We start from the raw sequence: 27649 nt of genomic DNA on the forward strand, positions 1-27649 counted from the left end.
CTATACGTCATCAAGTGAGAAGTGCAGAACAGTGTTAGACGGCCTGTGGCTTCCGAGTTTTACAACACCGTCGTGTAGGTCGGCAGGCCTCAATGCTCGGCTCCGACTTCTCACGTACCTGAAGCCTACACAAGCCGTATGAGTACATGTGCGTTCAGCAGTCCCAGCAGAAAATTTGTGGTCGTCACAATCCCTGCTGTGTGTTCCCTCGTCGAGGCGTACGTCATTGATAAAGTTGTTTCCTCACTCACGCACCCAATGGACCGGATGACTGCAAACTCGACCATGTCACTGATAACTCGTATCGCCACCTCCCTTTCAAAAATCGCACGTGACACATATGCCACATGCCCAATAATCTCATATGAACGCATATGTTTCGTATGTGCTCTCATTTGATTCCATGACAATATTGGACATGTGGCACATGTGTCATGTGAGATATTTAATTGGGTTAGCACGGACTGACCCACTTGCAGGGGCACAAAGAGGCAACAGCTAATGAGTAGTGAACAGTGACTGTAAAGTGAAGTCCAATCTTTAGAATTGCTTACGCAAACATTCACTTGGTTGTATGACTTGGGTTGCTAGGTCGCGTGAAGGGGTCTGTTGCAGTAGAGGTGTTTAGCGCACTTATTGACTCGTGACTGCTGAGTTTGTCTTTTCGTTTTTGTTGTTGGGCTTGTGCGTCTCCGTGCTGTTGTGGGCAGTTCTGCATTGTGATGCATTCGCAAGTAAGTCCACGCTTACCATCAGTTCTACTGAGCCTTCTCGCAGACTGCTGCCTCCCTGAGAGCGATCGGTGAGCACTGTGAACTGAACTTTCTTTGCGTCGTCCTGCGAAAGAAATGAACACGAGACACTCATGAAGAACACGTTCAAGGCCAAGAAACAGCAAGAAATTAAAACAGTTGCAAGCCTGTTTTTAGGCATATATAAGAAATGCCGCAAGGAGTTGTCTCCTGCCCAATATTACCATGGTCGCCGGCCGTAGCGATCACTTAGCGGTACTGCCGAACAAACGAGAGGTCTCACATTATCCCTACTCACCGCTAGGAGCATAAGCAAGCAGAGCTAATGCATTACGCGGTCGTGAAAGTTTCTGTAAACTCCCCTTTTCTCCCGCTACCTACCTCACGCCTTACTCTGCGGAAATCAACAGTCCGATACTGCAACGTAGTAAAATATTTTCGCGCGTACATTGCCATCTTATTTTGCTTGTTCATTTTTTGAGCATCAAACGTTTCATTGGGTGAACACGTGCCCAGAAAATCAACGAAAGCTCAACTGTCACAAAGATAGCGGCGAAGACGGTCGTCCGTGTACGAATCAAATTCACGGATTAGGCGCGTTCGCTAGTTCCACATGGATGTATCAGCGGACGTTTCAGAGTAATATCGCTGGCACTCGCGTACGTAAGAAATCACGCAACACCATTCGCGTCGCGCACGTGATCTAATCAAAGACCAGACTCTTTCGATGCAGAATCGGTGACAACACTAAAAAAATTTCGCATACAGGTGCGCCGAGCGATAACTTCATAACAATGACAATGCGAAGAACGGTCACCAGCAAGAAATGTAGCAGTTTCGCCCGAAACACGAAGCATAGATTGCGATAGCAAATTATTAGTTATACGAAGTAAGTATAGCAGTCTTATCGGCGGTATGAACTTGGAAACAGTCACTTACTAACTGAATTAACAAGCATGGTGTCAGCACGCACAGGCAAATATGAACACATCACACTCGATGACCGCGGTCACTCGCTGTCAAAACGCTGGCGCGAGCAAGCGTGGCAGCAGCAGCGAGCGAAGTGACCTTGGTGCTGTGCATCGCGTCAACGCAAACAGCGACGAGCAAACAGCACGCACAAAGGTATGAGCCGGAAACGGAAAGTACGCACTCGTTGGCGGAGTCGAAGTCGCCCCCCTCCCCCATCCCCTCCCGCGCTGCCTCCCCACATTTCTCCATATATGGCGCGCGAGATTGAGCTGCGGTCATCAGTTCCCCTTGCGCACGGTCGCGAAATGTGCGGTTGCTGCCGGAGCACAACGGCCACGCCCTCCCTCCCACGGCCTTTCGCGTGACGGAAGACGGCGCGCTTGCTTTCCGCTTTCTTCCTTAGCACGTGCCAGATTGAGCCACGATCGTCGGCTTCCCTCGCGTGCTTTCTTCCCGCACATACAGCGTACGTACGACGAGCGGCGACGGTGTTATCGCCCTTGGACTTTATCTGCAACATCACGGTGACGCCGACGGCGACAGTCGCGGCAAAAAAAATCATGAGCGATTCCACTCTATGAAGGTGGATGACCAGGGAAGCAGTTTAGCACACGCCACGGAGGTGACAGAATTTGCAACAAATTGGTCATCGTGACGAAAGGGACGCGCGCCCATTTATTGTCTTGATCGGTGGTCTTCATTTGACTCGCAACTGCGAACACATTCTTTGATAATGTCAAATTGATGCACGTACGCCGCTGGGTTATTTGTTGGGGCGGATCGGTGCGGCATCGCAAGCGATATGTCTGCAACATGAAACACGTAAACCACTCCCTTTTCGGTCCCGACTAACGCACATTAAAATAAGCGATAACGATCACAGGGTAGTGCCATCGCAACTAACCTAGGCAACGTGAGTAGCGATGAACCCTACGGGGGCATGAGCCGCTGAGTGAGTGAGTGATGGAACTTTGTCGTGAACGCCTGCAGAATGGTTAGCCTTCCCCTTTTAGGGAGGCGTTACCGTGACGCGGCCATGACGTCTTCGCGGCGTGTGGCACCTCTACTTCGGCCGCGGCCGCACTACTCCCTTTGGTCAACCGCGCCTGCCCCTCTTTTGGGGTGGCAGCCTCCCTCCGGTTTCGCTCGGTCGTTGCCTTTCGAGGGCCGCCGAGATCTGCTGGACGGCATGGGTTTGGACATCTTGGTCATAGCACCTCGTTGCGGCCTCGAGCCGTGGCGGGATCGTTGTCATCTTTGCAGCTTCATGCGGATTCTTAACACAATCCCAAAGGATGTGAGCTGCAGTGGCTCTTTCCTTTCGGCACACACAACACAGATCACTTTCATAAACACTTGGACACACGTGCCTCATCAGCACCGGGGTGAATAACGACCCTGTTTGAAGTTGGCGATATATAACCGCCTCCTTACGGGTCAAGCCCGGATGAGGTGGCGGCATAGTCCTTCGCTCTAGGCGGTACCTAGCCGCTGCATTTTTTGCTTGCTTACGAGGGAATGGGCCAATGCTCACGGGAGCATGAGCCATTGATGATGACAGTTTTCGACATGCTGTTCCGTATGTTGTATGCGTGATTAGAACGAATGTAATCACTGTTCGCTTCGCTTGGCTGCGTGATTGTAGCCTCTGCCGTACGGGGTTATGAGCCATTTTTGCTTGCTTATGGGTGTATGAGTGCTTACGGAGGTATGAGGGATTGATGATGATAGTTTTTGTTCACGAATAACAAAAATGTACGGAACCCTAGCCACATACAGCTTCGCTGTAGAATGCGCCTGCAGTGTCCATATAATTGCTATCACAATAAATATGAGTCATTTAGCGCACGTAATTAATTAATGTAATTAATTTACTTCCCCTATTTAAAACCAAAGGTGGTGGTTGCGACTTTCACCATGTCGTGGCTTCGAGTGTCTTAAATAAATCTACAATAATTAACTGTCTTAACAGTGGCTTAACACCAAAGGTCGTGGGTTCAACGTCCACATACGCTCCAGGGTTTGACTCCCACCAAAGGTAGTGGGTTAGAGTGCTTGAATTAACTCTATCTTAGTTGCCTTTGCTTTTTTTATCTCATCATGAGTGGTATCGGAGCCAGCTGTGAACGAAAACTACGAACGCGAGAACAGCGGCACGAGCGCATGGGAATGGTGGCACGATGAGCGGTATTGGAGCCAGCTGTGGAAGAAGGCGACGACGAACATGAGAGGAGCGGCACGGAGGCAAGAGGCAGTAGGGGAACGCTGACATGATGAGCGGCATCGGAACCAGCTGTGGGAGAAGACGGCTACGAACGCGCGAGCAGTGGCACGAGCCCGTGTCTGCGCGAGGCAAGCTCACATGACTTTCTGTACCGCACACCACGTTTTGCAGGCCATCGTGTTTATGAGCCAGTTATGGCTTTTGGCCGGAAAACATGAAGCAGGATTTCCTTTGAATCGCTGAGCAAGCATAACTGCTTCCATTTGAAACGTGTTGCGGGGCCCATGAAGGTTACTTATGCAGCACGAGTGCAGCAGCTTACGAAAGGTGCAGGACCGTGATTGATCGGTGTTCCCTATACAAAGTGCTTTGACTAAACCGGGTCAGGCAGGAAATATTTAATGACACCAGAGAAAATTCGGACATCGTATTCTCGGAAAGTGAAGTACACACTGCACATTAAAATCAGCCGCCGCTGCTTACTTAGCAAAAAGTTGTCGTCCTTAAGCGCTGGCGCGTGGGGCAGCATGGGTGAAGGGTTTAGTGTCTGACCGGGAAGTGCGCAGCCTTATGAAGTACCAGATGAAGTCGACAAGGACCTGAGGGGTCAGGTGTGCTGACTGGCAAATTCAGCCATTAAGTCACTGGACCTGCCTCAGCTGTCCTTCAAGCCCCGGAGCAGTATTGATGCCTGGCTCAGCCAGTATATATCTCGGGAACGGCAGTTCACTCGGTGAGCGTTTTCTTCTCTGTTGTCATGTTTTTTTTTTCTTTTAATGCAGCCACTGTTTCTGGATGCCTTCTTTGACAGCACTAGCAGATTTCGTCTTGACGATCAGAATTTGGGCTCCCTTTTGGTTTCCCGTTTGAGATCAAGATGCGGTTCGAAGTAATCTAATCCACGAATATTTTTTTCTCTTTTTAATTTTTTTAGGAACCTTGCGTTCATTTCCTTCATACCAATTCGAAATGGCCCCGCCGTGATAGGTGGTCCTGATACGCAGTCCTGATTGACGTGCTCTGGCTGCGAAATGAGTGGCAAATCTCGACAACGCTACTTAACGAATCGAAGCTTCGCTTGCCAATGTGCTTCGGGTTGTCTAATTTCCCGGCGATCTTTCCCTGTCGGTACTCTAGCTGAATCCTGTTGAAAGGGCCCTTGCTAACAGAATGTTTACCTACAACGCGAACAAATCAGACGGAACACATGTAGAGGGAGGCGACGTTACGCGAGCGCTGACTGATGATTGAAAGTTTAGTTTAAACTGTATCACATTTGAAAAAAATTATGCATTATAAGACTACCGCTAGCGCATTTTCCAAGCGAAACATCCAGCTAATTCTCTGTGTAAGACACGCAAAGTGTGTCGTAATACGTAACATCTTGCTCTTTTGATGCCAACAATTTGCCGTTAGTCAGAAGGATGTATACCAAAGTAAGGAATGTCGCGGGTCAGACGCCTTTCTGAGGCATCGCACGCTTTTTTCTTCTGCACCCTTCTGGAACTGTACTCGAGAAGAAGTAAAGTGTTTAATTCAATCTACGGTACTCTATATATGTGTTATTTGTTCTATGCCTACAAGCGAATAGTAGGAAAGGATTTCCACTGGCCTGTAACAAAATAAAGTTTTCACCACTAGACATTTTTTTTTCCTTTTCTCTACACAATGTCGTGTTCATGGGGACGTGAGCTTGAGTCTGTTTTGTCACACTTTCAGATTGTTGGACAGCGACCTTACCCTGATGAAGATCCTGCTGTTGACCGGGTAATAGTTTCCAGCCACTGGCTCCTTTATATTAACCTTCCACGTCGGCCTGTAATTTAGGCTGAAAGTAAAATAAAATAAAAGGGGGTTTGGGTACAGCTCATAATTGAGGGCTGTAAACAAGATTGTGCTGTCGAAAATCAAGAACGTGCTTTCGCATGAATGTGGCTGCAATAAAAAGACAATGATGTACAGATTGCATTTTGCAAAGACCCGCTAGTTATCGAGTGCGTATAGAAGAAGGTTAGACAGAGTAAGCCTACAGAACTTGCAGGCTTACTCTGCACTCATATTAGCAGTGATATTAGCGCGGAACTTACTACTAGGGTGTTGCTAGCTGGAATGGTTGCAAATTAAAACATCAAGGTAGGGACACAAGATTCTTTAATAGATATAAGCGCTCGGACCTGACTGTTTACGGAACTTCGCTAATCTCCTCTCTTACTTATTTATTTATTTACTAATTTAGTTATTATGAATGTCGAGCGGGGCTGCATCTTGCATCGTTTAAATTACACTGAGTAGCAGAGGAAGCCTCACAGGTGGCAATAGATCGAATGTTACGTGGAAGGACGGATTATACGAAAGTAGCATGAAATAATTTTATTAAAATCCGCAGGCCATACCACCTGGTTTTCTGTAGGAAGCAGAGAGGCAGGTCCCACTTCAATATTACCTGTATCCACGGCTTACTTGAAGGTGCAGGTTCAAAAAACAAAAGCGAGAGAGAGAACGAAGGCAAGAAACACATGTGTCACGGATTCTCACCGTCGCTGAAGAATTTCCCTTCCATTGGAATCTGTGTAAAAAACGCCGTCATTCTTAATCTCAGTGTCGAACCTTGTGATGATTTCTTTTCCTTTGTCATCGCTGCAGAGAAGGAGAAAATAAGTATACGGTCACAAGCTAGGAAAGAACGAAGCAGTAAACTGTATAAGAACAAGGGTAAAATCGCTCTACATTTCGTATTTAGTAAACTATGTCACTATAGCCAATGTCACGAACACACAATGACCATTTCGGGATCTGTACATATATCCTAAAGCGCCAGTTAGTGTGTTCATTACATCGGCTTTGAATCATTATCATTAAAAAATCATTGTATGATACCTGAAACAGCGCCAACATAAGGACGGGTTTAGGCAAGTCTAAGCGCTTATGTTACGTATTTTGTGCACAGGGCTTCGTGTTGTCTCATCTGTCTTCATCATTATGGCTGTACTGTTCTAGCCATTATGAATTACCCCCATGCGGAATTGTGTATTCTGTCAGGATCAGTGTACTAATGATCGTTTTGGGAGAGAGAGATAATATTTAATGGCAGAAAGGAGGAGAGGTCGGCCTGAGTGAAGTGCCTCTAGCCCGCTACTTCACGCTGGGGAAGGGGTTTGAAGAATAAGAGAGATATGATGTGAAGAGGAAGGAGGGTGGTGGTATGGTGAATATGATGAGGGCGGCGCAGCGCACTGTTTCTGCGCAATGCGTACGTGTAGACTTCACAGCACAGCACAGCCATCTTGGCGGGCAGAGGTAGAAATTACTGCAGAATTTGAAGATAGCATCAGGAACACCTTATACTTCTGTCAACCAAAGGACCAGGCAGGATTTCGTAAAGGCTACTCAACAATAGACCACATTAAAACTATCAATCAGGTGATAGAGAAATGTGCGGAATATAACCAACCCTTATATATAGCTTTTATTGATTACGAGAAAGCGTTTGACTCAGTCGAAACCTCAGTAGTCATGCAAGCAGTACGGAATCAGGGTGTAGACGAGCCGTATGTAAAAATTTTGAAAGATATCTATAGCGGCTCCACAGCCACCGCAGTCCTCCATAAAGAAAGCAACAAAATCCCAATGACGAAAGGCGTCAGACAGGGAGATACGTTCGCTCCAATGCTATTCACAGCATGCTTACAGGAGGTATTCAGAGACCTGGATTGGGAAGAATTGGGGATAAGAGTTAATGGATAATACCTTAGTAACTTGCGATTCGCTGATGATATTACCTTGCTTAGTAACTGAGGGGACCAATTGCAATGCGATCTCACTGATCTGGAGAGACAAAGCAGAAGGGTGGGTCCAAAAATTAATCTGCAGAAAACTAAAGTAATGTTTACCAGTCTCGGAAGAGAACAGCAGTTTACGATAGGTAGCGAGGCACTCGAAGTGGTAAGGAAATACATCTACTTAGGGCAGATAGTGACCGCGGATACGGATCATGAGACTGAAATAATCGGAAGAATAAGAATGGGCTGGGGTGCACTTGGCAGGCATTCTCAGATCATGAACAGCAGGTTGCCATTATCCCTCACACGAAAAGTGTATAACAGCTGTGTATTACCAGTACTCACCTACGGGGCAGAAACCTGGAGGCTTACGAAGTGGGTTCTACTTAAATTGAGGACGACGCAACGAGCTATGGAAAGAAGAATGATGGGTGTAACGTTAAGGGATAAGAAAAGAGCAGATTGCTGGAGGGAACAAACGCGAGTAAATAATATCTTAGTTGAAATGAAGAAAACGAAATGGGCATGGGCAGGACATGTAATGAGTATGGAGGATAACCGATGGTCAGCAAGGGTTTCGGATTGGATTCCAAGAGAAGGGAAGCGTAGCAGGGCGCGGCAGAAAGTGAGGTGGGGGGGGGGGGGGTGAGATTAAGAAATTTGCAGAGACAACAAGGCCACAATAGTACATGACCGGGGTAATTGGAGAAGTATGGGAGAGGCCTTTGCCCTGCAGTGAGCGTAGCCATGCTGATGGTGATGATGATAACAAAACCATCTCAGCAAGGCCAAGAAGCGACGCTTGCGCAGATCACTTAGTCTTCCTCGTTGTTTTATTTAATCAAAAGGCGTACGTAGCGCCGTACCTTACATTGCATTTAGTATTTAACGAGTAAACCACAGTCATGTGAGAAACGTTTCGTATCACTATAGCGGATCGGGATGATCCAATTCAATTGATTTTAGGACATTGCACCTTTCTATACTGCCAAGAAAAAAGATGCGTAAAAGTTTCATCGCTGTAGAACCCACAGAATAACTCCGATGTTTCCAGCAACCTTCCTGCTGGACAACGTGTATAGCTGCGATCGAAGTAAGAATTCCTGTCTTGGTTCCGCAAAAACACTTTGTGTTAGGGACTGTGGTCAGTGAAACCATATGATTTCCTGACAGACATATGATTTCCTGACAGACAAGTGGTGAAGTCTTCCAGGCAACCTACGTGCCCGAAGCTACGCTTTTGCCATTGATTCAAATAAACTGAAGAGACGACGTATGATGCTAAATTAAAGCCTCGAATAGGCCGCTTTTCATCCTGCAAAAAACTTAGGCAGGAACCATCGATGGTAACTGTCAAAGTAAGCGAATAGACTTACGTATCCGCTGAACTATGTGTGAAAGTCCTGGGCTCTACGTTTCCTCGCGTTCCTCTGCTGTCATGGCGGTCCCCTGGTGACGTAGAGCCTCGCGTCCCTTTTCCAACTTATCTTCCTTTTCTACAACAGTCATCGCAGCACTACGCTGGGCCACGGCTTCGCCGATGCGAAAAACTCACCAACCTCCAGCATGACATCAACGCCTCTCCGACCAACCAGGAAGCCAGGTACGAAGACACCGCCGCGGTTGTCTCTCCCCCTGTAAACTACTTTCTGTCCGCCGGTTCAGCCTCCGTGGCAGCCCTGTGCTCCTGCTCCTCCCTACAACGCTATCCTCTACTCATTCTTACGTTGTTAAGGGCTTATTAATTGTGCGACCGACCTGTAAAGCTGTAGCGGGGAGTACCGCGCTATCGTGTGAATTTTTAGAACTGTAATTTTTAAAGCGAAAGCTTTACTAACCGTGTCGAGCCGACTTTCGCCGTCGCCAACGATTTGACCGTCATTTGACTGCAGCTGCGCCGTAGCCTTGGCAACGCATCACGTCACTCGCCGCTGCGAGCTCCGCCGCCGCTGCGTGCGCTAGCCGCCGCCAGCTTGGCGCATGCGCTCTCCGCAGCTGGGTCGCCGCCTGACCACGTGACTCGCCGCGCGCCTGCCTTAGAGGAGCGCCGCGCTCGCCTAGTGAGTGCGAGCATGGCCATGAATGAGAGCGAGGCCGCGGCCGTCTTCTCTGAGCTTTGCGCGGGAGCGGGAAGCTTTGAGCCGTCGTCGCCAAGCGGCGTCTGACAATCCCGCGGATATCGCCCGGCAAGTTGCTTCATAGGAGAGGGTCCGGAACGCAACATGCGTCGCACCATAGAGATCAATGTAGCGGCCGCGTTCGCGCCCTGTCCGTTTGTGCTCTCTTTGCATGTCTAGCACTTGCGCTTTCCCTGTGGTACAATAGGAGTCACACCATCGAACGATGCGTGTCTACCCAAGCCTAATCACAGCCATGTCTAGCCACCGACTTAGGCACATCCGTCATACCTGGCTTAACGATGACTGTATACCTAAGTATAATAATTACAGCTAAATCAAATGTTAACCAAGTGAAACCAAGACGTAACCAGGCTAAACCAAGTTTTCGATTTGCCTATCCAGGGTTAGCTGAGCTAAGCCGCAGCCAAATTTTTTATGTGTTTCTTCTATTACCTGTTATTCACTTTTCCCCGCGCAGGGTAGCCAGCTGGTACTTAGACTAGCTAACCTGCCTGTCTTCCCTTAACTTTTTTTCTCTCTCTCCTTATTCTATCAGCGGGAAAAGCGGGAAAAGGAAAAGCGGTAAAGTGCTTTTAAGCATTTATGCCAAAAGTATTCATCGCATCGTTTGTTTGTGTAGAATCTGTGCATCAAAGATTTGGTTCTCGTTAACGGCGCCCATAGTGTGCAGACTTAGCCAGCGAGAAAATGACGGGGCAGTGACACAGGCGTTGTCTTCGAAATTCCCGCCAGTAATTGGTCTCAGTGGCACTGCCGAAAGCAATAGACACGGGTGCTTATGATAAGGATAAGCAGCTTAAAGATTCTGGGCGGGAATGAAATAACGAATATATTACAATGCTATTCCTTCAATGGCTTTGTCGGTGGCCCGAGCGGCCTCTCCACCTCCGCCGTCGCCAGAATTCCCCAGTCAGGAACGGAGGATGACAAGAAAGGTATAGAAGCGAGCGAAAGCAATAATTACGTCATTCCAGGTCTACCACCACTTTGTCTTTTCTTAGTTATACGGTAGTGGCTTAAAAGTGGCGCTATTGGAAGCACTGCAATAGCGGCTCCCAAGTGACATTTTGATGCGAAAGCATTATATGCTCCATTGCGCTAAATCCGTCGTACTCGGCATGACCGAAAGATACTGTCAAAAGTGACAGACGGCGCTAAGAGTAAAAACACGTAAAAATGCTCGGATTGTCATATTTCTGAGGGAGGTTTCTGTAAGCAAACTAAATAAATGACTTCGAAAAGAAAATTTAGTACATTTTGGTCTGTGTGGGAATCGAACCCGGGCCTCCGGGATGCGCGACAACCAAGCTTCTCCGACGCCACGGCGGCTCCATGGCTCTGGCTGACCAAAGATGTGCCTAGTGCGTCCGTCACTGCACACGTCACGTCGCAGCCATCTGGGTGACTGAAGCTGGGGTCTAGTGCGCGCGTCATTGGGCATGTGAAGGCGCAGCCAATGGGGAGGAGGTGTCGCCACGTCATGAGTGCATGAAATGAGCGCCTTCATGACGTCCCGGCGTCTACAAACGGTATAATGCTTTCGCATTCCCACACATAATTAGTCTCAAGCGTTTCCGCCGATTTCTCCCCCCCCCCCCTATTTTTCATATTTCTCGGGCCTTTTTTTTTTTTTTTTGACGCGGGAAAAAATAATTGCGCAGTCGGTTGGAAGACCTTAAGGACTGCAGAATCGAACCTTTGGTAAAAAGCTCTCCACAACTTTTTAATTTGGAAATTATTGCCCAAATCTTGTGCTTGCAACATTCATACACTAATATAATCGAATAATCATGTGACTAAATTTACCAAAAGCAAGAATTGTTCTGATTAGGTCCACAGAGTGGCCAGCAACATTCTCTCTTTCTCTTTCTCCTGTAGTACGTCCGAATGCTGTAAACCTTGGCTAAAGTTAGCTGGAACACGCCGAAGACAACGGGCTGCGTTTATGCAATGTGCCGCCATACTTACGCCACCGGGATGGAGCCAACTACCCAGACGAATTCGACGAAGTCCGAGTCTTCGTACACCCGTATCACTTGCGTCAGCCAGTCGGAGAACTTTTGGTGGACTTCCTGGACGATCGTGCCGTTTTTCTGGGGAGAAAAGTAAGTCGCGGATGACTTTGAGACACGGTGCGTTTCCACATAAGTGCCGGAAGCCATGTATTTATGCGTTCTAACTTGACCAGTGAAACGGTGAAGTTGCCCAGCAGTAACCTATCAGTACGTATCAGAGATGAGGATATTTGAAGTATAACAGAGCACATTGTCAAGAAAACCGCCGACCTTAAATCCTAACGAAAGCGAATTTTCAACGTCAGCGGAAATTGAAAGCACGCGGACTCTTGTGTCAGTTGCACTCATTTGCGTTCCCTTGTGATGACTGAATTTGATTAGGTGCCACCAAATAAAAGCCCCATGGGAGGTACTAAACATTCTGAGAAGCTCAAAGACAATTTACGTTTGCTCTTAACCTGAACGAACGAACGGCACGAACACACACGGTATGGTCTACACTTAAGAGGAAGCTTTAGGTGGGGAGCTCCCATTCAGTTTCATGGGAATGGAGAAATCGTTTTCTTCGGCAACGACTGCACCGAGTTTGATGAAGTTTATTGAATTTAAAAGGAAAATTTAATATCTAGTAAATATAGGTAGCGAATTTCTTAAACAGTAAACTTTTTTACAAAGATTGTGGAAGATTACAAAAGAACGACTTAGGTGTCAAGTTTACAACTCTAAACTTTAACTCAGCTTTAAAAAGCGATGTCACACTTTCGTAGACTGCTCCGAATAATTATTACCCCTAACGCGGACAAAATTCGTTTACTATACACCATTCTGAAATATACCACTAATGTATGAACAGGGCCTTTGTAAAATCTTCGTAAACAATGCAACATTTGACGTAGGCTGTAAATTAATAAATGTTTGTCCGGTTTAAATGCTACACGAGATGCAGTTGGACAGAACTGCGACATCTCTTTTTGGTGCAGAGTTATGAATTTGTCAAACGTCTTGCTACATATTTTACAAATTAATAATAATTGAGAATTTCGCTGAAAGGATTCTGGGCCCTAAATAAAAAAAATATGTTTCCTCGAGCCACTACAAAGAAACGTTTTCACTCAAATGCACAAAAATAAAAATAAAACTTGATTCAAATAGGTCGGATGGTTGTCTCATGTAAGCATTTCTGCGTTCTATATGTATTTGAATGCGGAAATCGGCCCTGAGCTATAACTTCCCCTTATCGGGAACAAGCCATTACTTTTACGGCAAGGCTTATTGCTCGGTTTACGCGTGAAGGTCTGAAGAATATTTTTTAATCAGAAGATGTCTCCCTCACGCTTCATCTCAAATGAGCACGCTTTTGCCCCACGATGTTAATATGTGAAAGCTACGCGGAGTGAAATAGTAGTCAAAGTCCACTACTAAAGTTTATTAGTAGTTTCTAAACCTGTACCTGTACCGTACCATTTTCTAAGCCCTTTCAGATACACTGTATCAGCTCTAAATACATCGTACTGGTGTTCTTGGAGATCACACTTTGTACGCTCTCAGTTTTGAAAAAATGGCGTCCGAAAAGCGCTGCCATTCGTTTTAGTGGGCAAGCCAACATGTCTCAAGTTATTGTAAGAGTGAAATAGACTGAACTGATTTGAACTGAAACCACAAAAGCTATACGCTTGCTTGGTCCTCAGTATGTCTTCTTTATTGATTTCAAATGTAGAAAAATAGGAACGGATGCTCAGCATGGCATCTTATCATGATGAGATTTCCTGGGTGCACTTCACTGCTGGGACAATCACAGACAAACTGGCTGTGATACCGATGCTACCAACGCCACGTCAATCCCTCAGCTGATCACTGCGCGGCCGGCGTGCCTAGCTGATTAGTCTGCGGACTATCTTCCGCCCTGCAGTGGAATAAGTCTCGCAAGGCTATCCTCATAGTGCGTTCAGGCAAATCAAAAGCACTCACTGAGCACTTTGGAGTTCCTCGTTGTGGAGTTCCACTTTGGTTCGCGTTGGCGTACTTCGAGACGGTGGTATACACGGACAACGTTGACAACCAATCGCGGCCTTCTGAAGTGAAACGCGAGGGAATTAAGAAGTGGAAAACGAAGTGCGACGTAAAACTGCAAAAGGAACCCGGACTTTTCTTTTGTCGCAGTGACAGACTCAGTTTATGAGCCAAGGCTGGATCAGGCTTCGGTAGTTCACTTTTGAATGACGTTGCCAATGCATGAAGAAGTCACAATCATGCATCAACCTATGTATGTCCACTGCAGGACGAAGGCCCCTCCCAGCGAGCGCCAATTGCCTTTCTCTTACGCCAGCTGATTCCATGTTATGCCCGAAAACTTAGAAGTTCAATCCTACCACCTAATTCTCTGCCGTCCTTGACATCACTTCCCTTCCTTTGCCGCCGACTCTGTAACTTTAACAGACCACCAGTTGTCTGCCATACGCATTATATGGCATACCAAGCTCCATTTTTTCCCACTTCACGTCTTTCTGGGCACAAGCTTGCCCAATAAAGAGTTAATCTAGTAACTTACAGTTTCGCACTGTCTCGTCTTCCCCCGCGCTAAAACGTGAACATATGAGCAAGGCTCGTACAATTGGTCACAAATATGGTACAATTCATCCTCTGCTTTATCCCTCTTGCAGATGATTTTTTTTTTACATAAGAGCCACACGCAATTTTTCGAAGTCAGCTTTTCACACTAATATAACCACATTCTCTCTTTTTATGGATCAATGAAACTGACCTCAATGTGGACCAGCTCGGCTTTATCCGCCACCGGTAATGGTTCCTGTTCCTCGGGCCGGAAGATGTAGGCACCGGAAGCACGGTACTTGAACTGCGTGTTGTTACCCGGATGTCCATGATACCAGTAAAAGGACTGATTGACACGCATAGTCGTCCCCTTCCACCAGATGGCGCTGAGAAGTCCAGTCTCGCAGTCGATGTACGCCCTTGTAATCTGAAAGGGAAGCCATGTGTTGTTGCGTGGTCAAGCTCCTCGAAGATGCAGCTCTCCTCCATCCCCTTAACAAAACGCTCGGAAACCCACATTTTCGAAGCAATTGGCAGTGGTTCAAACGCCGGATTCACAAATGCTTTCATATGTAAGGACGGTACGACATTGGCCGATCGGCCTTCGTTAATGATAGGCTGGCTAACAGAATTTTACGATTCTTACGAACCGCTAAAGCGCGCGAACTGTTTTACAAACGCGGGCCCAGATTTGGAAGAGCAAACACTTACAAGGCACTCTGCTAATTCCCTTTCGATTGATTATTGATTCAAAGCATTTCTTCAACTGCTTCAAGGAGTCATGATTGTCGTGACACTCCATTTTTAAAACTGGCAACTGCGCCTCCCCAGTCGCAGCGCCATCTGTGCAGGACTACATAAGGGGACGACATATGGAGTGCTTCCTCCGTAGAAAAAGAAAGAAGCTATATAGAGGGAGTGTGGCGCCTTCAAATGGTTATTCTCTACCTGTTTTCACGTGGAGAATCGCGGGAAATGCGCACATCACGTGTTTATCCTGGGAACAGCAGCCCCGTATGTGGCTTGGTTTGTGTATCTGGCCGCCGGGGATGCCTTTGCTTTCTCCAGTCCGTGCAGCTCGCTATCTGCTCGCTGCAGTTGATGCCTTTAGTTCGAGGCCCCCACTCCTGGAAACACTGTTGCCGTGGGAACGGCGACACTAGCTCCGGAGCGTCAGTACGACTAGCCGCGAGTTAAAACTTCCGAGCGACGCGACAGACAAGCAGACGACGAGCCCCTTCAACGAACGCTTTCAATCACATGCTTAGGGGCTTTTCCCATGATTTCTCTTTTTATGCTTTGTGACTACGCTTTGTCACGTCACACTCCCTACTAGTCTTTTGTTTCATTGCTCCGTGATTTGATCCACTAGTCGTCTCAGAAGCTCGCGGTCAATTTTAACCGTTGCTCGATTTACCATGCGCTAGGCGTCACCTAACTAGCCGCGACGTCTGTCCGTGACTATCGCACTAAAACACATCCAATTATTCTGATGGGTGAGTTCGTTAGACGCAGTGTTACTTGTAGGGCAAATCAAAGGAGAGGCCAATGATAATAAAAACAAAAACAAGTATATCGCCAATTAGTGCCTAAACTAGATGCTGCGAACTCTGTGTTATGCACCGTGCTACTAATACACAACTAAATAAGTCAACAAAAACATCAATGACCGCATAGGGGATATTACTTGTACTTAATAATTGAATGTACTAATCAATAACTTAATTGAAATGAAAGTGCGTGAAAAAAACATTTGGCGACAGTTGGGATACGAACCCACATTATCGCATTACGCGTGCGATGCTCTTGCCACTTGAGCTACCGCGGCGCCATTGAGCTACCGCGCCGTTTGCTGGCTTAGTATCGCACCTGCGGTATGTTGTTTTTTTCATCCACTTTCATGTCCATGAATTTATAATTTCTTTATTTCAGTAAATAAGTACAAGTAATTTCCCCTAAGCTGTCTTTGGTGTCTTTGTTTGTTGGCTTCTTATGATATGGTCAATAAAGATCTGACCCCTCGGTTTCCTTTCTCCTCGTTGAATACAGAACTTGACATATTCCCCCTGAGCAGCTTGCTCGACCGCAGCATACCAGAGGTATACGAAAAAGCCAATCTTAAACAGCGTGGGAGAGCTTGTAGTACTTGTAAGTAGTACTTTGCAAAAGCGAAGTACTACATTACAGTTGCTGCCGGCTGCTGTCTTGCAGAGTAAGCAACTTGGGGCACGAGGTTTGTGCCCATTCCTGGTAAATCCTCGAGAACGATGTGCCACTTTGACGCACGGGGTGGTAGGCTTAGATATATTAAGGTATATGTTGTACTTTTTGAAATGTGCCCCACAAAACGTCGCTCACATATTCAATTCAGCGGATTTAATTCACGTCTGAAGCGGTACCGCCTCTTCTGCAACTATTCAAGTAGTTAACCTGAAATTCGTCGGCGTCTTTGAACCCTTGAACGGCTCAGATACAGTGAAAGTACTGACGAGGTTTTTTAAAAAAACGCAGTGGTTTTCCTGCTGGCATTAGAAAATATTGTATTAATATTATGACGCACTGATGTAGTATACGCCAATCAATCAATAAATAAATCAAACTTTATTTCAGTTAAACATTAAACAACACTGTCGGGGGCGAGAGGGGGGGGGGGGGGGTAGGTTCAGAGGAAAAGAAGTCTAGACGACCGCTCGACTAAGCTCTCGAACCCACAAAACAGCATTGAGAATATCGAGAAGAATAAATGAATAAGAGGCAAAACATATCACAAAAGCCCGATACAGTAAATACTTTGTTTTCTAGCGAGGAGTTCGGTCCAATAGAACAGATGGGTATAGAAAAATATTACAAATTACTATTCAACACGGATAATCACTTAAAAAAAAGAAACAATGAAGAGAGTAGCATAGAATACCACATAACTGATGCAACATACTATATTAAAATACTGTTATAGGTTTCCGAGTACTATGCTATTTGAAACGCGGGCATTAAAACAATTTGACCTGTAAACTTGGACTTTAGGCAGAGACATGGTGAAAAGATTCTTTGGAGTGCCTAGTAAGCTATATCGTAACGAATAAATGATGTAATAAATAACCTTTAGGTACTAATTACTAATAAATTAGACAATATCACGCTGGTTCCAAGGTATTTAATCTCGGCAATTCTAGATCAAAACCCAAAGGTGCTGAAGAACATTATTCCTGTGAAGGAACGTGACAATTAAACTGCTGAAGCATTGCCATTTGTTGGGCGTGTTGGTAAATTGCTGCTGAAGCAGTACCACTTTATGCATGATTGTGCCATGCTTATCGGTTTATATGCATATGTGTTCGTATATCTCACTCTGTGTGAGTTTATACCCGCTGTCGAAACTGCTATAGACCGATGTATCCAGTGTCGAGACCGCGATAGACCGATGCTTTTGTTTTCATAGCTCTAAAAATGAGCATAGCTAAAGTGTAGCTAAGGTATAATAGTTAAGCTGAATTTACACAGTAGTTAATGTCTTTACCATGACGGAATGTATATAAGGCAGGCATTGTGCAATGGCGACCAGTTGGTCAATTTCATTCTGTAAGCGGTGTATTTCAGAGCCAGTGGGTCCCCCCATAATTTCTAATATTAGTGACGCTTGCTGAATAAAGGTTTCTAGGTTTACGAGGTATCTACAGTTGTTTTTTTTCAGCCACCCAAGTCTACAACACAAGTTCACCAATTTGACGCCTATGAACAGTCCTCTGTATAGAGTTGACCTCCACCTACAGTCTCCAAGGTATGCTGGTGCTAACCGTGACATATAGACCCTCTCGTTCACCTCACAAATTAGACGTGTATATATATATATATATATATATATATATATATATATATATATATATATATATATATATATATCATCAGTTTTGTTTGCTTTAGATATGTTAATACGTGCAGTTTGCGGAATTGCCATTGTCTGTTCATCCTGCTTAGATAGAAAGTCTTAAACACGACAACTGAGTTTCCCAAAATTTTGCGCTTTTCGAGAAATTTTTAATAAAGATTTATTGCGTAAATAAAAATTACCTTCCCGCCCAGCAAACTAAAATTTCTCCGCTCGCACATACTTAGATTGGAGCTCCAGAGCTTTCTGAAGCTGCCTCTTAAAATATTTCATTTCACTCTGGTAGAAGAGGCTGAATTACACTGACAGCTACGTAGAGTACGCTTCGCTTTCAAGTTGCACGTCTACAGAGCGAGAAAATTCACTTTGCCGGCGGATCCCGTGTGCTGGACACTCCCGTGGTCCAATGAATTCGCCAGATAAAACTACACGAAAGCCCCGAAAGCACGCCGGCGATCATCTCGTACCAGCACTCCGACGTACACGGTCTCCCGCACTCATTGGAAGCACGTTATCGGCATTCAAGCGCCCACAGCAGCTTGATTACTAACGAGGTTGTTTTTCTAGAAAAGGGCTGCCCCGTAAACGGAACGACAAATGTATTGTGCACCACCGCAAGAGAGTTTGGCGACACATTTGTAAGTTATAGCGACGTATGGGGCAGGCGGATGTTTGCGAGACTCGCCGTCCACGTGCCCTATCTCTGGCAGTTAACGAACTTCCGGTAGCAACCTTTCAAGCCTCGGAAGTTGCTCCTAGACGACACCTGCCGCACCAGGATGGTGCGCCTTTCTGAGCAACAATAAATACATATGCCATCGCTTTTCACGGCACGCTCGTTTTTTAGGGCATTTCGGCTGAATCCACGAGCAGAAACCTTCTGTGCGCTGCCCACAATGTCGATAAGCCGCCGCCCCACGACTCCACCACGATATCGAGGAACTGTACTCCTAACTCGCGCCACTGTCGCACTGGTGGGAATTATCGAATCAAGTGCGTGCGAACACTCAAGGGTTCGCAGAGACAAGTAAAACCGAGTCAACGGCGCAAACAGCAGCACTGCCACGCAGTCGTAGGCGATACGCCCATGAGTTTCGCGGGGCTGATATCGGTTAGCGCATACGAAGCGAGTTCCATTCGTTGGCGCCTGCGGTGTGTGCATGTGAAAAAATGCAAGCAGTGGGCGCCCAGATAAAGGGCCTTGCGTGTATTAACCCGATAAGATGTAATAGCCGACGTTTATACAGGTCTGAATGCGTTATTGCTCCCAACACCATGGTATCCACAAAGGGAGATGAAATTGTGGTAGTTCTTATTATTGAACTGATTTCTACTTACATTGAGCTGAAAATAAAACTTACGGAGCCCATACGAGTGGACTTTGTCTCATGAAAGCCTCCACGGTACAGCTTAGTAAAAACATGTGCCTGAACAACACGCACCTCCGAGAGAAGAAAGCGCGGAAAACTATGCCGGTATATTGTACACCGTAAAAACAAGCCGTCACTTTGACGGTGTGCCAATTTTGACAAACCTTCAGCATTGTATGTATACCGGCAAGACCGTGAGCAAGAGGGAGCTGAGAGACCAGCGAGGAGCGTAAGAAAACATGTTGCTCGTGGTAATTACAAGTTTCGACCGTCTGCCGTGCACAGTATCGCCGTTGGGCGCGTAACGGAACCCGTGTGCCCGTGGCCAGCAACGTCGCAGCGGTGCACGTGATGCCAGCGCCCAGGCTTCGGGCGTTTGCAAACGCTTGGAAGCAGAGCCGCAGAGGACGTTTCACTTGGCTGATCTTTTAAAGTAAATTACTTTGTCTTGGTAGATCATTATGGGCGACAGCTCGTCGCGGGCCGATCACACCGATACCGCGGGTAGATAAAGCAACAGAAACGAAATGTAATTGTTACACAATCCCGGCCATGGCCAGCCCCTAATTTCAATAGACCAGCGCAACTGCGTGGGATATTAAGCCTTACGTTTCCTTGCAGGACCATTTCCTTGGTGCCGGCATCGTAGCAAGTCACCGTGGTGTCGTCCCTCGGAAGTTCTGGAGGACAAAGGAGAGGGTAGCAAGTAAACGAAACCTCCAAAGAATTCAAATTGGACGCCGGGCCAAGGCATGGTAGCCGAGGTGGGTCCTAAGCGGGCTCGCAAGAATAATACGGCATGACTAAAGTTTGCCTTCAAACATTTTGCAGAAATAGACGGGCCACGTTAGCAGGCACACACACGCAGACACGCACACACACACACACACACACACACACACACACACACACACACACACACACACACACACACACACACACACACACACACACACACACACACACACACACACACACACACGCACGCACGCACGCACGCAGGCACGCACACACACACACACACACACACACACAAATAAATAAATAAATAAAAGAATATATATATATATATATATATATATTATGCAGGGTGGACACACTTTCCAGTTCAGTTCCTCCCATCAGAGCGCGACATCATTTAGCATCCTCAGCATCCTCATTTACTTTGTAAGTAAGGCCAGCATTCGTATTTATACTTAGGATAGAAAGTGACAAACGATTAACGATTGTCATCCAACGGACAGCCATTTTGAAGATTAGTGAGAGAGCCTATCTTGCTTCGAGACATCTGCCGTGAAAAGAGGCTCTCAGTTCCGCAGAGGGCAACGTAAACTAGGAGGAGGAGTAGGAGGAGCCAGAAGAGAAGGCGTGTACTTCGTGTTATGCTTTGTTGGAATCACCGTCGTATATAGAGTAACACGTAATCATGAAGACGCCTTCGCAGGACAGTGCGGACACTCAACTAGTGTTTCACAGTCTGTATTGGAAGGGTCGCGCCATGACGTAACCAGTCGGAACGCGAAAGAAAGAGACATCCTAAGAATCGCACATTGATTCTTGAACCGTAGTTTCTTTCTTTTCTTTAAGTATATAAGTAGGCATTAGAGAAGAAACCTATACTCTACACTCTTAAACAAATGGACACCCTTTGGGGAGTATATTTGCCACACAGCAATAATAATAATCTGTCTTGCTTCCATTTCCTTTCTCAAAAACGCTGCGCCCGCTACTTTACTGCCAAGAATGCTCTGTCGTGCTGATAACGCGTACGCCGTTCCTGACTTGGAAGTAACAGGCTCGCAGCGTTAAAGAAAGGAAATGCGGACGAGACAAATGACGATTATTGTTGTGTGACAAGATACGATCCAAAGCGTGCATTTTGCTTAAGAGTCTAAAAAACAGTTTACACGCTTTGGGCACTATCTGTGTCCCACCACAATAATCGTCGTCTATCTCGTGTGCCTTTCCTTCTTTAACGCTGCGTACATGGTATTTTCAGGTAACCAAAGGTATGCGCATTATCAGTGTGACGTAGCATTCTTGATAGAAATGTAGCGAGCGCAGGGTTTTCAAGAAAGGTAATGGAAGCAAGCCAGGTGACGATTATTGTTCGGGGACAATGATACACCCCAGAAGGTGTAAACGGTTTAGTTTACACTCTTAAACAAATTGTACGCCCTTTGGGTCGTACCTTGCCACACAACGATAATCGTCATCTGTCTTGCTAACGTTTCCTTTCTTGAAAACGCTGCGCCCGCTACTTTAGTGTCGAGGATTCTCTGTTGTGCTGATAACGCGCGTGCCGTTTCTGACTTGGAAGTACCCCGGGCTCACAACGTTAAGGAAAGGGAATGCGGACAAGACAGATGACGATTATTGTTGTGTTGCAAGAAACACTCTTAGGCAAAGTTACACCCTTTGGCTTGCTCCTTCTGCCACACAACAACAATCGTTATCTGCCTTGATGCGTTTCCTTTCTTTAACGCTGCGAGCCCGGAACTTTCCATTAACGAACGGCACGCGCTTTGTCAGAAGGGGCACTCCAAAGGGTGTAAACTGCTCTATGCTGATAACGCGCGTGCCGTTCGTTACTGGAAAGTTCCGGGCTCGCAGCGTTAAAGAAAGGAAACGCATCAAGGCAGATAACAATTGTTGTTGTGTGGCAGAAGGGGCAAGCCAAAGGGTGTAACTTTGCCTAAGAGTGTACGACACAATTAAAGGGTTTAATTTTGTTTAAGAGTGTACCGTCATGATCAAATAAGAAACGAAAGAAAAGGCACATGGCGCGAATGGTCACCTTCGATCTCGTTCCTGGGCGGCTTTACCGAGGCGTGGTCAGATTCGATGAAGTACGTCGTGAAGCCCAGAGCCGCGAGATCGGCCCTAAAGACGACTTCGTTGTCGGCTTTGCTGAATCTTTCCGGTAGGGTTGTCACGCCCGCCGGTATTTTTGTGATCTATAAACATAGGTAAAGGAAGTTGTAGCTTAGAAGAAGCTTCGAATTACCGCGCATGGTTCTTCCTGGAGCAAGCGGTATTCTAAAAGGCAACGAACGTTCTCATGGTGGTAGTACGCACTCTGAGAATGCAGAATCGAGGAGGAAAAGAGTACAAACAAGCATGCGATTTGCTCGACAAGCATATTATCCTTGTTCTATTAAGAAACAAAGCTCTCGACAAGAAGTATTTCGATGTTTGCGCGTCCATGTCCTAGAAAACGACATGGTCTCTCTTTAGAATTCAAGGCACCATAGCCAAGAGAGAGAAAGAGAGAGGGAAAAGTTTATTGCGAGCTGATGGTTTAAGCTCTGCTATACGCAGGGCTTGCTGCTTTAGATGAGGGGCTCGAGTTACCACGGAGAAAAATAAAAATAAAACTAGGAATAAACAAACGGATGAAGCTTAGCTGATTAGCGGAAAGGTTCAAGCATGTCTATAAGTTCTGACTGGCATTAAGAGGAAGCTTTAGCTCGGGTCATCATCATCATCATATAGGAGGTTGTGGCCAAGTACTGCACCAGGGTGGCCAATCCTGCTCTGGTGAGAGAGTGCGTTACCCTTTTCTGGTCACCGGGATCAGGCTCCTATCTAAATACATGTAAAAGGAGAACTCGTTTTTCTCGGCAACCACTGCACCAAATTTGACGGGGTTTGCTGCATTTAAAAGAAAAACTTAAAATCTAGTGACTGTTGGTTTCGAATTTTTGAGTTAGGTCGTCAATTTTTTATAAAAAATTGGCAAAAATTGAAAATTTTCAAAAAACGAAACTATCATGTTAACAACTCTGTAACTCAACCACTAAAAATGATAATACAATTCTGTGAATTGCATGTCATAGTACATCTAAAGCGGACAAAATTGATATGTTACACATGAACATAAAAAAATTTAATCATAGGGAAATACAACTTTTGCAAAACCATTGTAACCAACGCAACAAATTCACGTAAGATGTAAAATGACATATTGAATTTGTCCGCTTTCAATGATCTAATGGATGCCGTTTACAGAACCGCGATATCAGTTCTTTATGCAGAGCTATGAATTTGTAAACTTCGTGCTTCTATTTTTTACAAACGGTCAAATATTTGAAAATCGTTTTAAGAAAATTCAAGCCCTAAATCGAAATTCCGCTTCCAACAGTCACTAGAATTTAACTTTCTCTTTCAAATGCAACAAATTTCATCAAAATCGGTCCAGGGGTTATCTCATAAAAACGTTTTTGCGTTTTTACATGTATTTGAATAGGCCGCGTTGGAGTTGGGCCCGAGCTAAAGCTTCCTCTTAAGCATTGTATGGCTTGAGACTTCGTGTGGCTTCCACCAGCAGTGTTCTTTTTTTAAGAGATTGGGCAACTCAGCTTGGCGCTGTGCTCGTAATTCAAGCTACGTGATGACATCAAATATATGCAGCATCATTGCCACCGCTATACCCCATACGTGATTAGCAGTGAAGGCTTTACCTACAATGATAAATACACACTAGTGAATTCCTAATAGGAAAGTCCTATGAACTTAATGAAGGCAAATGACTTTAGCGTTTAATTGAGTAATAGCAGCTAATAGTACTCATTTGCTTTTACAAACCTCCACATAGTCTTTCGCAACGGAGCCACATTCCATTTGAGACAGAATGCAAAAACGTTCGTGTAGCGAGTGGAGGGTGGACATTAGAGAACGCCAGGTTTTCTCAAATTAAATTCTGAGGTCATCACTACGCTAATCTCCCTTGGCCAGTTGCGAACGTTTGAATGACGTGATAATCAAGTCTGGCATTATAAGCCTCACACAGTAAGGCAAAACAAGCTTGTGCGTTTTGGCGTATTACGTATTAGTTTAAAGGTATATTAGAAAGTAACACCAAGTCATTTTAGGCTCGAGAAAAGGTTTTTTCAGGACCCCTCACTCATTTGTGGAAATGGGTTGGTTACTATAAGCATATATTTATATATCCAATCAGACATCACATGTCTTGGCCAGCTTTTGCTGAGAAACAGTTTTGAAAGACTGCTAGGCGTCTTTAGTTTCTTTAAAATGCAATGTCATGCTTCAAATGTGATGCAACCAGGCGCTACCATAGTTAAAGTTGTCGCGGGACACTCGTTCGGAAGCTTCAAGATGGCGTCAACGACCGTCTTTCATGTCTCTTTTTTTGGCGTACAGAGGCTCCATTCATCACAAGACTGACTTCGTTAAATTGAAAATGCGCACTCCCGCTTACCCCAATATTGTTTCGAGTCGAGATATCAATGAAAGTGTTTTTACAAGCTATTTACCGAGTGCTAGAAGATAGCAAAGATGGCTGACAGTTTCTCTTCCAACCTCTCCGTCGTTTTCTTTATCCCAACGAACAACGTCATTCTTTTATCGATGGCAGCACCGTGACAATACTCCTCGCTATACTGTTCTTAAGTAAGCGTTGGACGGCCCCCTACCATCCCACGCTATTTTGTGACATTCAGGTCTTCAAGCCATTACGGCAGGAGATCCCAAACTCGCTTCCATCGCTCAAGCTGAACCTGCTGTGAGTGACCATTCAGCGAATTTCCGCACACGCAACACCGCTGCTAGCGGGGAGTCCTCTTCGCATTACTGTTTTAAGCCATGACGACGGGCAGCATCCATGTCGATAAATTTCTACACCATGAGTGGTTTGTCGAGCATCTGATAATATTGCGACAGAGATCACACGTAGCATAAAAGAGTGAGCGTATTTACAATCTTTAAAGGAACAATGTGCCGACCGGAAGGCAGCTCACGCAGCAGTTGCCTGCCAACCTCGCATTACTCGCGGCGCCAGTCACTGCTGCGTCGCCATCGCGTTCATGCACAAACCCCTCGTAACACAATGACAACGTGTTAGTAGCATTCTATGGGGGCGCCTGGGATGAAGACGTCCCATAGCGCCGGATCATAGTTGAAGCACAAGCAATCTGCAAGTGGTACGAAAGGGCGCAAGGAAAATTGCGCGGAGGTGCGCTCAAGGCGTGCTCAACGTACCTCCGCAGGCACCTCCGAGCGATTGCTGTCGAGGACTCGCCAACCGTCGCCTACTACTGGTACTCTGAGATGGACGTGGAAGGGCGCCGCTTGTTGGTTGTACACTACGACGGAAAACTGGCAAACAAGAAAACAAAATCAGAAAAGTTCCAGTGGGCAGGGAAAGAGTCGCAGTTTCACTTGAAAGGCACAGTTTTGATAGCGATAGCAACGCATCAGACAAACGTGAAGCAAGGCAGGGAAATTTTGCACACTAACTAAACAAGTCAGGTGTCTCGCGCCCAAGGACACACATGAAGAGAGTTCACTCGATCACCGCGAACACTCAATGACAAAACGCTGGCGTGGCGAGCGATGCCAGCGTGGAGCGCGAGCGTGCTTAATCTCAAAGCGAGCGTTCCGTGTTGCCCCTTCCTCCACCATTTCAACTGTGCCGCGTCTCCACGATCAGCAGGTCACGTGACTTTCCACGCATGGGTACGCGGGAAGACGTCATGCACGAAGCTAACACGGCGACTAACAGTTGTCGCTGCTTGACCTATACGCCATGCTTGCCGTCGCACGCAGCAGATTACGTGACGGGCGTGCGTCAAGGGCTGGGCCGCGCACACGCCTCGCAACCGGAACAGCACGACAGCACCGACGGCTTCTGCTAAAATGCGTCAGTGTGGTCCTTACCGTATAATGGTTGCCGTAATAAATGTTGCGTCGTGAGTAAGGGTGAAGTATGCGTTAAAATGAGGTCAGTTTCGAAAATGCGCACCGAAAAACACGGCATCAATTTAAAGCCTGGAACCCTCAACACAAGCTTCAGAAGGCGTTTGCTTCGTAGAAGCTGTTGTTAAATATCCAACGTGTCCATTATAAAACAAACCGCTGTTAGGACTGACTGGTGACATTTTTAAAACGAATATTTAGCACGTAAGAATGCCTTTCGCGATACCCGCCCTGATACTCGGATTTACAACAGAACTATTATTTGGTGAGAATTACTTTGGGCACCTGGTCCCTAAAGTTCCTACTTTCTCAAAAGGAAATAACTGCATTGGTCTGTTCATTGTTTTCTATTTATCTGTAGTCATGCTGCACCCTTCGGCACTCATTTGATGAAGAGTTCTTATAAATTCCGTTGTCTTAAATTAAGAAATATTAATTGCTAAGGCGGTAGATATCTAGACCACAAATCGCAATTTTCCGCTTAAGAAAGTTTAAGAAACAGCATATGTCACAGAATTTAGGATTGGCTGCGATGAAGTCATATGTTGACGAAACGAGAATCGCATATAACGCCGACTTGGACATCTCCATCCCCAAAATTTGCTACGAGGTACACAATCCGTAGCACAATTTCGCCGCGCATTCAGGATGCAGCTATCTCGAAACTCGTGCTTAGTCTAAGAATTACCGTTAAATGAGCGCGTGAGTTCATCGCTGTCGGGGTTCTGCTCTCCAACACGTGCGCTAATGCAATTAGTTATAAAACAGAGATTAGAGTAGAAGCCTATTTATTAGCTGCTAGAACATCGCGATCTGCTATGCTAGTAATGACCGACCCTTCATGTAATCCACCGGAAGAGGCTGAAAGGCCCCGCCTTACAAAACCACTTTGTTCACCCTGCTCGCAGTAAGTACACCATGCACGCACTATATGTCAACAAGGCATCTTCTTGAACACCTTCACGTGCGTCTGCGTTATGGCGTGATGGTTACTTTTATTTTGTGTGCAGGCGACGGACAACTGTGAAGTGCAAGTGCCGCGAAGTCCCGTTACACACACGCACTGACCTGCTCGGACGTTTCCGTGACGTCACAGGCACTAATATTCAAAGTGTGGCAGCGAACGAGTTCCGGGACCTTCGACTGTGGGTGTAGGCCCAAGAGTTTCTCGAAAGCGTAGTTCGTGTATTTCTGAAAGCGAAAAAACAAAGACAGCGGTTATTGACACCTAATTCACACCGAC

General features: G+C 46.0%; 1 protein-coding gene across 1 annotated transcript in view; it reads right to left on the bottom strand.

Moving 5' to 3' along the window:
• Positions 1-27649, bottom strand: part of LOC126524580 (lysosomal alpha-mannosidase-like) — a 72385-nt gene that overhangs the window by 7118 nt on the left and 37618 nt on the right. Inside the window, exons 13-21 of the mRNA XM_050172881.3 lie at positions 27475-27597; positions 25690-25806; positions 22487-22646; positions 20299-20369; positions 14645-14860; positions 11837-11961; positions 6484-6585; positions 5689-5776; positions 751-837 (exon numbers count right to left, since the gene is read on the bottom strand). Coding sequence (XP_050028838.1) covers positions 751-837; positions 5689-5776; positions 6484-6585; positions 11837-11961; positions 14645-14860; positions 20299-20369; positions 22487-22646; positions 25690-25806; positions 27475-27597 — 1089 coding nt within the window. The remainder of the gene's footprint in view (positions 1-750; positions 838-5688; positions 5777-6483; positions 6586-11836; positions 11962-14644; positions 14861-20298; positions 20370-22486; positions 22647-25689; positions 25807-27474; positions 27598-27649) is intronic.

This window comes from Dermacentor andersoni, chromosome 3 (assembly GCF_023375885.2).
Source record: "Dermacentor andersoni chromosome 3, qqDerAnde1_hic_scaffold, whole genome shotgun sequence".
NCBI lineage: Eukaryota > Metazoa > Arthropoda > Arachnida > Ixodida > Ixodidae > Dermacentor > Dermacentor andersoni.